The sequence below is a fragment of the Tinamus guttatus genome, unplaced genomic scaffold (genome assembly GCF_059628265.1).
Source record: "Tinamus guttatus ecotype Peru unplaced genomic scaffold, ASM5962826v1 Tinamus_guttatus_pri_ptg000330l, whole genome shotgun sequence".
Lineage (NCBI taxonomy): Eukaryota > Metazoa > Chordata > Aves > Tinamiformes > Tinamidae > Tinamus > Tinamus guttatus.
Genome location: NW_028288864.1, coordinates 607,930 through 620,381, shown reverse-complemented (window position 1 = coordinate 620,381; position 12,452 = coordinate 607,930). Strand labels below are relative to the sequence as shown.

Here is a 12,452-nt window from a genome sequence, read left to right as displayed (position 1 = left end):
AACTAGAGAAAAAAAAAAAGCAGAATATTAAGGCTGGATGTGATCTGTGTTATATTCTACATACACTGAGGAATCCAACTTTATTTGAATGGTTCAAGCTGTATTTGGCCTAACAGTCTATTCAATACAAGGTTGCTTTTTCACATTTAAAATATACTAAGTCTCCTACATACAGTTCAGCAGAAGATTTACAGACCAACTATTAAATATTTAGTTAGACAATAAGATTAGACAGTTGTCAAATGACTATTCTGGATTGAAAACCGAGTCCACGTCAGGATCTGTATGACTGCAATGCAAAGTGGAACCAGACAGATCAAATAGAACATGGCATCATGAAGACCTAAAAACAAACTGGTGAACAAGATGAAAAGACACCTTTCAGGATGAAGAAAATAAGAATTGACTTTTATAGTCAATTCATGGCAAAAAAAAAAATCATTCGATTACATTACTGTGTATGATCAATTTTAACTAAATATCCGAGATACCAGATATGCTTCAATTATGTTTTCTGATTCTATATACAGATACATATTTTATAATGCTTGTTGCTTTCATAACAGTTAGTAGAAAATGAGAGAAGTAACACACAAAGGGTTAATTTTAAGACACATTTGTACTATATAATACAGAAATGAATTTAAAGCAATATAACCCAATCATAGAGCAGGACTTACAAAAATGCTTAGTAAGACTGAAAAAAATTTGGAAGGGAAAGAAAAGCAGAAAATAGAGGCAAACTTTAGAATACAAAACTATTTTTATTTAACTGTATTATCCCTATTGAACATTTGCTAATGAGCTGTCCACATAGTATGTTCTTGTAGCTGCTAAGTGCTATGTAGAAGACATGATTAATGCATGAAACTCAGTTATGGTGTAATGGGCTTTTAGAAGTATTAAGACTAATTTCACTTATTGTTTTAAAATAAAAGATGACAAGAAAATTTAAACCATAAAAATAATACATGCGAAATTAACACTGAGACCCTTTTCTGTTCTCATGAATGCATGTTATTTCCTGGTCTAAATCTTCTCTAAGGAATAACAGATAAAAGAGTGCATCAACAAGGAGTGAAGCAGGAGAACATATGAGTAAAATAAATCCTTTTTTATGAACAGTCTGGTTTCTGACAGCTCCAAGTATACATTTAGGCATTCAGCTAGTAGCTGGAATCATTATCTACTGGCATTCCGTTAATTATTGGATTGCAATTACTTAAATATCAAGAAAGTGAACTCAAGCTGAGAAACAGCCTTTCAATGAACTTTCTCTCCAAGACACAGTTTAAGTTATTTTCTACTTTTTTCTTGGCATTCAGAAGTGAGATTAGAGACTCACAGAACAGCTATGGACATGGTCCAAAAAAGAAAAAAAGAGTTGGTGCTAATAACTCATTAACTTGAGGAGGCTTTTGACTAAAAACTAAGGGTTACTTTGAATGATAAGGGACTTAATCCACATCTCACTGCACTTATCATAAAATCTCTCACCACCTCCAGCATAAATCAGATTTATTCCTTAGTATATATACACCCTCACACAACAGTCAGCTTTCATCTTGCACCCCGTACTTGCTAATCTTAAGGAAGGAAACAAAACCCCACAGGCTTACAGCTGAACAACTCAACAGCTCCGGCAACTGCTCACTAGCAGGACACGGGTCCACAGCACGGGTTTATTGGCAGTGACCATCACTTATCACCTGGAGGTTGTTTACTGGCCTGCGTTCAGATGCAATTTCAGTCCATCCTCAAGCAAATGGGGCCCGTGTCATGCACGACCACCACAACTGCCACTGGTTAACTGAGCAAGCAGGGTCAGCAGGGAGGCCAGTGATAACGTAGCTAAAGCCAAAACATCAGCCAAAACACTGAGTTTCGCTGGTGCAACCTTGATTTGGTTTTAATGGAAGGACAGTGGTTGCAGAAATTAATATTATTGAAGATTTACCGTAACCTAACTTCATTCTGAAGAACGAATTTTAGAAGACCGTTTTTTGAGCAGTTAACTGCAGTTGCAGTGGCTCTCCAGAAGAGGGAGATTTTAAACTACGTATCTTTTGCAAAGAAGGGGAAATAGATCTAACATAGGTGACAGGTAAAGTTTCATTTGGGATGACAGATCAAAAGACTAAAAAGCGAAACAAACAAATGCAAAACAGATGAAAACTACACTATTCTGCAAGCTACTGATCATATTTTAAGGATATCATAGAAAAAAAAAAAGAAAAAGAAAACACATCCAAAACAAACAAAATAAACCTTAAGCTACCTTCCAACTACAAAATACCTAACTGATGTGCAGTTACTGCATTTTCTAAGAATTTAAAGCATAATCTATGCGGCATCATGCGTGGTTTATGGGCCAACTTCCTGTGTGATAATGGTTCTATCAAAACCCCAGGAAACCTCTGGAGGAGGGAAACACCACCGAGAGCAGCAAAGCCCCACTTCAGAGTTACGATATCAGAGATAAAAAGGAGATATCTACACTGGTCCTAAAGAAGAGATCACTGATGGCTAAGAAGATATTGAGGCAGAAGTAAATAATGTTAGTGATAAGGAAGATGCTGGTGATGCTAACGGTCAGTTCAAGGGCTCTTAATACAGAGGAAGGGAAGGACAGTTGGGAGGTCTCAGGAACGCCTGGTCTAACACAGCAGCCCATCGCTGTTCAGTAATAAACATTGTCTCAGTTCTGATGAATATTAACCATCTGCCTGTTACGCCATCTCGCAGGGGAAACACAAAAAAGTGACCAAAGTTTCTTCTCTCCCAGATCTTGATACTCTGCGTGAAACACCTTTGCAGGCTTCACAGCTTGCCTGCCCTGCAGAATACAATCTGCCAAAAACCACCATGGAGATGATGTGTCTCGAGTGATCTTTTGGGACAAGAATTTGACTTGGCCCATGCCAGTTGCCCTAGGAAGTCTCCAGGAATGTGATCATTTCTGAAGCAGAATATATGCGAGCTTGTTGTTGCTCAATAGCACGATGGCATCAAAAGCTTAAAAACTGGCAACTTACAGTTTCGCACTCGAATGAAACAACAATGCAACATCTCAACCATACAGAATGCCAAGAAGTCTTAATATTGCATAGCTGCAGAACCAAAGAGCCACTAACTGGAATGAGGAGGTGTGGGTGACGTAGCGTCACCTTATGGACTTTTTACAGGAGATGTAAGAATCCAAGGGTATGTGATTTCTCTCAACAGACATTTTTAAGTAGCTTTTTCTTGATGCTACATACTAGAAAATTATCAAAAGTCTAATGTTTTTGAAGCCCTCTCTGAAAAAAATGGTATCAACAAAATAGCAAAACACAAGGGAAATAAAGTAGGGGGAAAAGACTCCCCTCCCAAATGTGCTAGGACTTTTTACATACGCAAGTGAAATTCACTCAAAATGTGTGTGTTCAGGCATTCCTTGTAGCCTCACGTAGGCAATATCTCAGCAAAGCAATGAGGAAATTAAATGAAAGTGCTACAGAAGCATCAGTGTGAACAAGCAGAAAAGCTTATTTTCACAATTTGTCAACTATAAACTCACTGTTAGAGAAAAAAAGTGTTTTACTACAGCAAAAACTTGCAAAGGTCTTCAGAATGCAAAAGCCAATGGTCAACCTCAGTTTCAAACTACTATGATTTAAATTCTATCCACAAATGGAACATTTCTCTGTCTGAAAGGGATTAGAAACTGCAGTTTTCTTGCTTCAAATCTATTTTTTTCTGAATCATCGAGATAAATACAGTTCAGTCTTCTCATATCCAGCACCTAGTTCAAGATTTGCCATTGTCTTTTATGTATTTATCCTCAAAATTTAGGAAAATTGTGTAGTTTTCAGAATATCCAGGTTATCTGGTCATGCAAAGCCTACTCAGACTGATTCTTGCCTTTACTCCCAACTCCTCTTAATCCTTACGCTGTCACTTCCTTCTGTTGATCCTAAATAAACAGCCTATGATCCTTGTGGTGTGCCAACTCCATATACTACTGTTTTTGTAAAAGCCTATGCATTTTCAAGATGCTAATTAGCAGCTATACACTGCACATAAAGTTCCCCTGGGACAGCAATGAAATCATTATAATGGTAAACAATGCTAAAGACAAAATTATATTCCTACTTGAGGCAAACTCTTTTCTCCGGTGAATATAATGTTTTGCTTTGTCAAAAAAAAAAAATCCTTACATGAAACCCTGTTAAAATTATATATTTATAGGAAATAAATTTTGAGGCAAATAAAACACAGGAGCCAGGACAACCGTCTTCATAAAAAGTACTCGAAAATCTTTTTTTTTTTCCCCCACAGTAGAAGAGCAAATGGTAAGCTACTGAAATTCATCCTTCCCCCCCCCCCAAAACTACACAAATCCTCATGAAATTGTTTAAGGAACTATTTGTTAAAAAAATCTAGAGAAGATTTCTATACAGATAACAGAACAAGTAGATTTTCTTTGTAGCACTGTTGATAAAAGCTAACTGCAGATGTCTTTGCTTTTTAGAATCACAGGATTATTTCACTTTAATTTCTATGATTTAAAGAATCCCTTTTAAACTCACCTTGGATCAGGCTGAGCAATTTCATTGGTGAGGTTCTCATATCCAAACTGATTTAGTATTGTAACCACAAGCATTGGAGCCAAAGACTGGGCAGGCTTCGTAAACAAAGCATTGGTACCAAAAACCATAGAGGAAAGCGGTGATCTAAAATATTTAGGGAAAAGAAATGCACAGCACTAACTTACCAGCATACACAATCATTTATAATAGTGATTCTTTAAATTCTGTTCCTACATGAATGCTAATCATTTCTTAGCTTTATATTTAAACACATTAGAGCAAAGAGAACATCATGCTGAAATTTCATTTTATTTGGAAATGAAAGGCAATAAACTTCTGGGGTACATAAAGCTTAGCTCAAACTCTGAAATGACTCGTACTCGTCACAAAATTCAACTTTCTAAGCAGTAATTATTGAATCTAACCTGAATTGAACAGAATGGGGAAAAATAATTACAGTTTAAGATTTTACATGCATTAGCCATAGAAAAGGCAAATTTTCTTCCTGTACGAAAGCAGTTCTCACATTTAAGCCCTTTACTACAGTGACCAAGAGTGAACGTGCACTAATATAAACTCTGATAGAAGCAACAGGAAGTTTTCTGCACTTTGATAAAACTCCAAAAGATGCGTGAGTTGTAATATGCCACGTCAAAGGAGGTTTCATTGATTTTTATTTCAAAGAGATAACAGCAACAATTTAGACTTTGAAGTCTGTGCTAATGTTTCACGTAAGTAGAACTTTCGGAATGAATGCGTTTTCCACCTTAGAAAGGCCTTACCCAGAAAATTCCACGAGTAACACTAGATGTGTTTGCTTGCAGGATACATCTACTGAAGGTAAGAAGAATAAGCACCAAAAAATTTTAGGACTGGGCTTGTGTTACTGTAGTACAATTGAAACTACAAACAACCTAGCAAACTGTTTAAATTACTCTGCTGCAGTAACTGCAGGGAATTGTGCACAAGTCATCTTTCCTTATGCTGACTTGCTCTTGTGTGTTGAGGGGCAAAGATGTCTTATTTGCAGTCTTTACTTTGACATAATCTGATTTATTAACAGAGCAACATGGCAGCTTATAGAGTATTTAAAACAAAACAGTTGAGACCGAACCTACCTCCGTTTATGTTTTATTAAATCTGCATCAACAATGTCTGCCAAGGGCAGATTGAACAAACTAAATGAGGCTTGTACAATTACCCTAAAGAAAGACAAAACAATTAACATTTCATAGCATTTTTATACACTTGCATAATAAAAAAAGGTTAACTGACATTCTAACACACACACCCATCCATGCTGACATCTCTGCAAACAAAGCTGAAACATTCACTAAAATCAATGAATGAAACCAGATTCACTATATCTGGTTAAATACCAGTTTCGAAAGCTCTGTTATAAGTCAGATTTTGAAGTATATATGGAAAATTATTATTATTATTTTTTAAAATGCCTGGAATTCCAAAATTACTACAGTTTGACAGTGGTGTAAAAGGTTATAGATACTTGTCTGAGATTATAAGTACTAAGCTCTTAACATGAAACTTAAGAAATAAGAAGGGATAGGGGACATATATAGACATTTAAGCAGGCAGACACACAGAGCTAACTCTCAACAAACAACTAAAGGCAGATTTCACAGGATATCTTACATATAACATTTAACAGGTATGTGTTAAGCTTTGATGTGATTATGTTCTACTTACAAAAGGTTTTGAACATCTAGCACATTAAACATACAGTCTTTTGGTACCTTGGAAGATTTTATTGAGAAAATCCATATATATCTTCATCATTTAAATTATGTAGTTAATGAAAGTCAATTTATTGGTCACATAATTCAGTGTTACAGTAGCCCATGATTGAAATACTGAAAATAAGAAGGAAAAGGAAACAAAACAAAACAAAAAAAGGTAGAAAGCACATGCAGGAAAAAAAAGAGTAGTGAAAAAGGAAATAAAGAAATAAAAATGACCTGCCATAACAATGTTCTGATATAAAAAAAGGTTTTCATTTTAAAATAAAGTTTTCCATATGTCAAAATGTACATCTATGCAACTATTACTTCTAGGCATACTTTGTGACTCAGCACTGGTTAGCTAATGGATACCTCACACCAGCATCAACGCGCAAGTGTCCACGTAAATTAAATGAAGTCCGAGGTTTCATAGGTATCAGTCTCCAGAGTTCCTCTACTTAGAATCTCTTTAAGTGGATAAAGTAAGATTCTGCTTCACTGTCATCTGAATTTGTCCCATGTTAAAGCAAATATGTGGCTGGAGGCATGTGGCTGCAAACCTTAACTACTGTATTTATTCCAATGCTATTTTAGCTTATTTATTTATTATAAGCAGCAATTAAAAGCTGGAGTAAAATGAAAAATGAAAATGTTCTAACTGGAGTTACAGCTTTTCTGACAGGAAAAGCAGAACAGAAAGGAAACTGTAAACAGAGTGGCAAAATCTTCCAGCTATTAAAAGAAAGTGTGTATTCCCTTAGAACTATGTAAGCATTTTATATGAACAAGGAAATACATTTACTTACATGTTTGCTGTTAGATAAAATGCCAAAAGATAATAGTGATCTGGCCCTAGAAAAAAAATGATGGCAGCAGCTATTCCTTCAAAGTAAAAGGAAAACAGGATGATTCTGTAATAACCAAACTTCTTCAACGAAGCATGACTGAGAAGAACAAGGCACTGAAAAGATAATATATGCACACACACATATATATAAGAAAAAGACAGATTACAATATTTCAGCATTGGGAAAGTTATAAAGCACAGACCAAGCACAAGATAGTATAAGGCACACTCCAAATAAAAAATACAAACTGAACAAAGAACTGCTTATCAGGTCATCCAGTGCTGCCTCTACAAGGTAAGAATGGTAAGAACCTTTACCCAAAATTAACCAGCTGAGCACTGCTATACTGCGAGAAAAATATTTCCCATATTCCCTAACTATTATTTAACATTAATTATATTTATGTCTGATATTCCTTAAATAATGAACCTTGCAGTGTGTGAGCTGCAAAGCAAGCATCTTGCCATTTGAAGTTTAACTGCTGGTCTAAGATATTTTGGGAAAGAATCAAATTTTCATTAATATTACTATCTGTTTTCACTGACATTTATAGATATTCAGCATGACCTTTAAGTTGATAAAGCAAGCTCATCAGAAACAGTTGATCTAAGCAAGGTATTGACTTTCCAGTTAATCAGAGACAGGCAGATGCCAGTGAATGCAGCTGCATTTACTTCTGCCAATCTTGGCAAGTAATAATCTGTGCTAGAAGCAACTGATGGACAAATTCACAAAATTGTTAACAAGTGCTGGTTATAATGTTTAAGTGTAAGCTCTTCTATATCCTTCCTCACTTTCCATTTTAAATAGGGCATTTTGTGATGCATGCTGCTTTTCTCATTGCTGTATAAGCTTGTATTGCTATCTACCTGTGTGCCCTCAAGACACTACCCAAGAGAGATCCTCAAGCCCTGCAGAAAAGCCATTTTCTCCTTCCTTCTGTTACAAAGACGAACAACTTAATTAGTATTTAAGAACAAGAAGGAAATCTCCTTGTATATTTGTTCCAATATTTAAATATTTTAACAGGACATTACTGTCAGATAGAAATGATTCTGAAAAATACTGTTTTGAAAAAGCTCAAGTCTTTCATTCAAACCAATGAACGAGCAGTATAAAGACAACAGGTAGTATAAAGACTAGGTAAAACTGTCTTGTTATAGGAACTCTTCAGATTAATCTGATCAAAAAAACCTAAACATGATGCCAAGCTGTTTTCAGACATTTTGTAGAAATGCACTTACATAAGGAATGGTAAGACAATATGTAATGTGTATCATTGCAAAAACCATGGCCTTGTCTCTCTATAATTGACAAATAACTCTGTGTGAAGAAGCACTTATGATTTAGAAAATTCCTGACAACATGCATATTTCTAAGACTACATACTTGTAAGAAAAATACTATCTTAATGATGTTTTACATTTAAATATGCTTGCATGTTTTTTCAGCTTCCCTGATAAGTTTTATTCTTGCCATCCACTGCAAGAAGGAACTCATGAGAGAAGCTGTATTCTAATTTAGTACAGGCCACTGAAGCACATTCATTATGGGCTTTATTCTACATGGGTTGGGTGGTTTTCCAGTAAGTGAAGTTCAGGACATTGCCACCAGATAATTCTTATATCTTGAACTCAGAGGGACAAAACCTGAAAAAAAATAAGGTCACAGCAAACAGTCTACGGTTCAGCGACCTTCCAGACAAAGAGTCTCTGGGGAGCAGAGAAACACATTTTCTGAAAGATTGTTCGTTTAACACTGTCACACTGATTGTATCAACCAATGTGACTAACACACATTGAGGGTAAAATTACTGAAGCTGCCATAATTCTGTAGTTTCTGTAGTTTTGATGCACTTCCAAGGAAGTTCATCACCTAACGATATATTTGAGTTATGGAAAAAGCCTATTAAAGCTACAGTAAGGTTAGTAAAAAACTTGAAAAAGTTGAAAGATATTTAAGGGTTATGGAAGAAAGAAGGTATGGTTCGTATTTTTAGGAGAGTATTTTTTTTTCTCCTGTATTATATAAGCAAAAGCCAAAACTTCTACTGAAAATTTTAGTTGTGTATTCAACTTATACTTCCCCTTATCTCCTTCTAGGTTTTATTTGTTAAAAAACATTACAGCCCGATGTTCAGAAATTCTGAGCACCATCGGTATCTGTGATGAAAGACAGGGAATTCAGTTTCTGGGAAATCCACCAAATAGTAAACACAGTAGAAGCTTTTACAGATCCAGTGTAAAAAGTCAGAGGGAATTAGAATAGGAATTTTCTTATTTACTGCAAACAGTATATTTAGTGGAACACACTTTTGGCGCTTTCTTGCTCTCATAAATTACAGGCCTGGGTTCTCTCTCTTTTCCGGCTCACCACTCCTCCCCCTCCACCTCTGACTAGGCTCTTGAAATTGCATCTTTCTCTGGCCTCTCTACATGTAGCTGATCATCAAAGCAGACAGCAAAATAAATCTTAATGCATCATTCTCCCAAAACACCTGTTTACAGATTTCTTCAGTTCCCATGACTGAGATATCACACATTTCAAGCTTTTAAACCTAGTAGCTCTCCGGGGTTTTGTGCAGTTTATCTGGGAAATTTCTGGGAAAAGAGATTATTTTCTCATCATATAAAACAAAACAAAAAAAATCAAAACTCTATAGATTTTGATTTTGGAAACTTCTTAGTCTGCCCATGTTTCCCTTTCCTTTATACTGAGCTATTATAAGCCCTATAATACACAAAACATTTACTCTTTGCACTTTCATTTCAAATTCTTCAATATTTGTCCCCTTGTCTGCTTGTCCTCTTGCACTACCCCACTCTCATATTTGTTCAGCCTGTACACATGGGCACGTTGCTCTTTCAGAGCTGATGAGCTACAGCTTTGCTTTTCAGTGTGGCCAACAGCTTATGCCAGGAACAGCATTTGTTCAGTGAAACAGTATAATAGGATACCTTGAAAACTAACAAAAGACCGTCTTTTCATCTTTTGAAGCAAACAAACAAAAAACGTATTACTGCTTACCTGAGGACAAATAAAGCCTGCTCCATACATAATACTTCTTATTGAGGAAGAAAGGACATCCTTAGGAATTAGATTATCCGCAAAGATCATCATAAAATTGTTGCAAAAGGCTAGGTGGAAGACTTGGAAGAAGTTCATAGTCACAAAAAATAAGAAGTTTTTCTCTGCCATTATCTGCTTGGTTAGTGAAATAACAGAGGACCAGGAGAGAGCTCCATCACGGTTTTCTAGATTAGCAATCTCCATAGGAATTTCTCTCTGCTCATACTGACTGGTACTATATTTGCCCGTGTAACACATACAAGCTGTTGCTAACGCAGCAACCAAAACAGTAAAAGCCTGAAAATAGGCAAAATTCTCCATATTATCTGATATTAGACCACAGAAAAGAATGCTTGTGGATCCAATTAATGTTGCTACTTGGTTATATTTAATAAGCTGAAGTCTATTTTCATGTCTGGTGGAAATTTCTGCAAAGAGGGCACATTGTGCCAGAAGCACAAACGTAAGCAAACCATCAAAAGCGCACAGAGAAACAATCAGGTGGAGACCACTTAGCCAGTCGCCTTCCTCGTAATGTTTCCAAGGAAACCAAGGAAGCAAAAAGGCTAACGCATACAAGGGAGCTCCATACAAAATTGAAAACTGACGTCTTGAACAGCAGGCGAATTTGGAATTATCTTGAATATATCCAAAAAGAGGATCATTGATGGCATTCCATATCATAAATACCACCTGGGACAAACAAGCATAAAAAAAATATGTATTATTAGTGTCATTTTTTTTCTGCAGAGACTGCAAAAGCACAAGTTACAATCATATTTATTTAAAATAAAACTCTACTCAAACAATAAAAAGGGATGGAAATTTGCCAAGTCAAAATAGACTCAGAAACAAGGGTTTTCTTTTTTGAGTACTTTTAAGAAACAAACCAAATAAGCAGGAAGGTACTAAGCTAGTTAAAATAAACCCATCTCTGAGACCTCACGCTTTCAAATACTTGTGTATCTAGATTTTCATCTCCTGAATTCCTACAGCAAGGCAAGAGCCATTACATCCATGAAATAATTTAGGTGCCCAAGAGTTCCTCACATGGATAGTGACTTGCAGACTCAAGGCAGTACTTAAGTACTTAAACAGTCAGTAAGAAAGTACTGAAGGCAAATGCATGCATGAAGCTGAGGTGTAAGATCAGTTTAGTACAGTACTTTAAGCTAGGAAAGGTAGAAACCTTTCTGGCAATTCACCTCTAAGTTTTTTTATTATTATTCTAAAGACTGGAAACAATACACTTTAAGTGTGCATTCAATTGCTTATGGACTAACTAAATTTATCGTGGATTTTTTGTATAAGTATTCTCAATGCTTTCAAAGTGAATTCATAAATTGTACAATACCTGAGCTTGATGAAATGCTGCTTCTGAAATTCTGTATTCATTTAGAAAAAGCTTAACGTAGTAGAAATTAAAGATACTGTTCATCATTCCAGCACCTAATGTAGTCATAGAGTATGCCAGTGCATTATGATGAATTCCCCAAGTAAACTTCATTTTCCAAATTGTCTAAGTCTCTTCTCCCTCCAGTTACTAAAAAAAAAAAAAAAAAGTAGTTGGTAGAATAATTTTCCAGAATAAAGATATGCGAGATTTTCTTGTTTCAGAGAAGCAGAACTGGGTTTTTAGATGAATATTTCTCCATCCTCACTTTCTCTTCTTTTCTTTTTATTTCTTTCTTTTTTTAAACAACACTGACATTTCCAAATATCATCACCACTTAAAAAAAAAAAAAAGAACAAGTAGACAAAACTTCAAAAGAGACAAGTGCACAGACCCAATGCAAAAATCTGCTACTGCAAGCACTAATCTTGGAGTAGAGTTCAAAGCAGTTGCATACATTTTAGATCATTCTTGCTAGCTGCATAGTTCTAAAATTACAAAGACTCTGTAGGAATGAAATGACGCAATTCATATCCCTGTGTATTCCATTGTTATGAATGTCAAATGCAGCATGCACTTAGATGAACATTTCTTTTAAAATGAATTCAAACCTTTGTTTTCTTTTCTTTTTTTTTTTGTTAACAAAAGGAACCCAAGGCATAGAAGCAGTATTTTCAACTAAAAAACTAATGGAAGCTTAAGAAAAGCAAAACACCTTTAAATAAACGTTTTCATACTAGAAGGGAACTCATCTAAATAAAATCTAGAAAGTAGCTTGTATAGAATAGCACAGGATTTGGAGTATATCCAAACAACAGGTTCAGCCCAAGGA

The 12,452-nt window shown here is 35.5% G+C and overlaps 1 protein-coding gene across 1 annotated transcript; it reads right to left on the bottom strand.

The window, feature by feature from the left end:
* Positions 1-227: 227 nt before the first annotated feature.
* Positions 228-11,744, bottom strand: LOC104573767 (solute carrier family 68 member 1). Its single transcript, XM_010220990.2, has 6 exons — positions 11,582-11,744; positions 10,186-10,920; positions 7,117-7,271; positions 5,690-5,773; positions 4,572-4,715; positions 228-354 (listed from the first exon to the last, which is right to left on the bottom strand). Exons 1-6 carry the CDS (start codon positions 11,732-11,734, stop codon positions 228-230), a joined length of 1,398 nt encoding a protein of 465 aa, XP_010219292.2. The 5' UTR covers positions 11,735-11,744.
* Positions 11,745-12,452: the final 708 nt, after the last annotated feature.

Excerpts from the sequence above, each read along its gene's own strand:
- LOC104573767 (XM_010220990.2), bottom strand. The coding sequence starts at position 11,734 with ATGAAGTTTACTTGGGGAATTCATCATAATGCACTGGCATACTCTATG. Across the intron at positions 5,774-7,116 it reads TTTTATCTAACAGCAAACAT|GGTAATTGTACAAGCCTCAT; the intron begins GTAAGTAAATGT and ends GTCTTTCTTTAG. Across the intron at positions 4,716-5,689 it reads TTAATAAAACATAAACGGAG|ATCACCGCTTTCCTCTATGG; the intron begins GTAGGTTCGGTC and ends TAAATATTTTAG.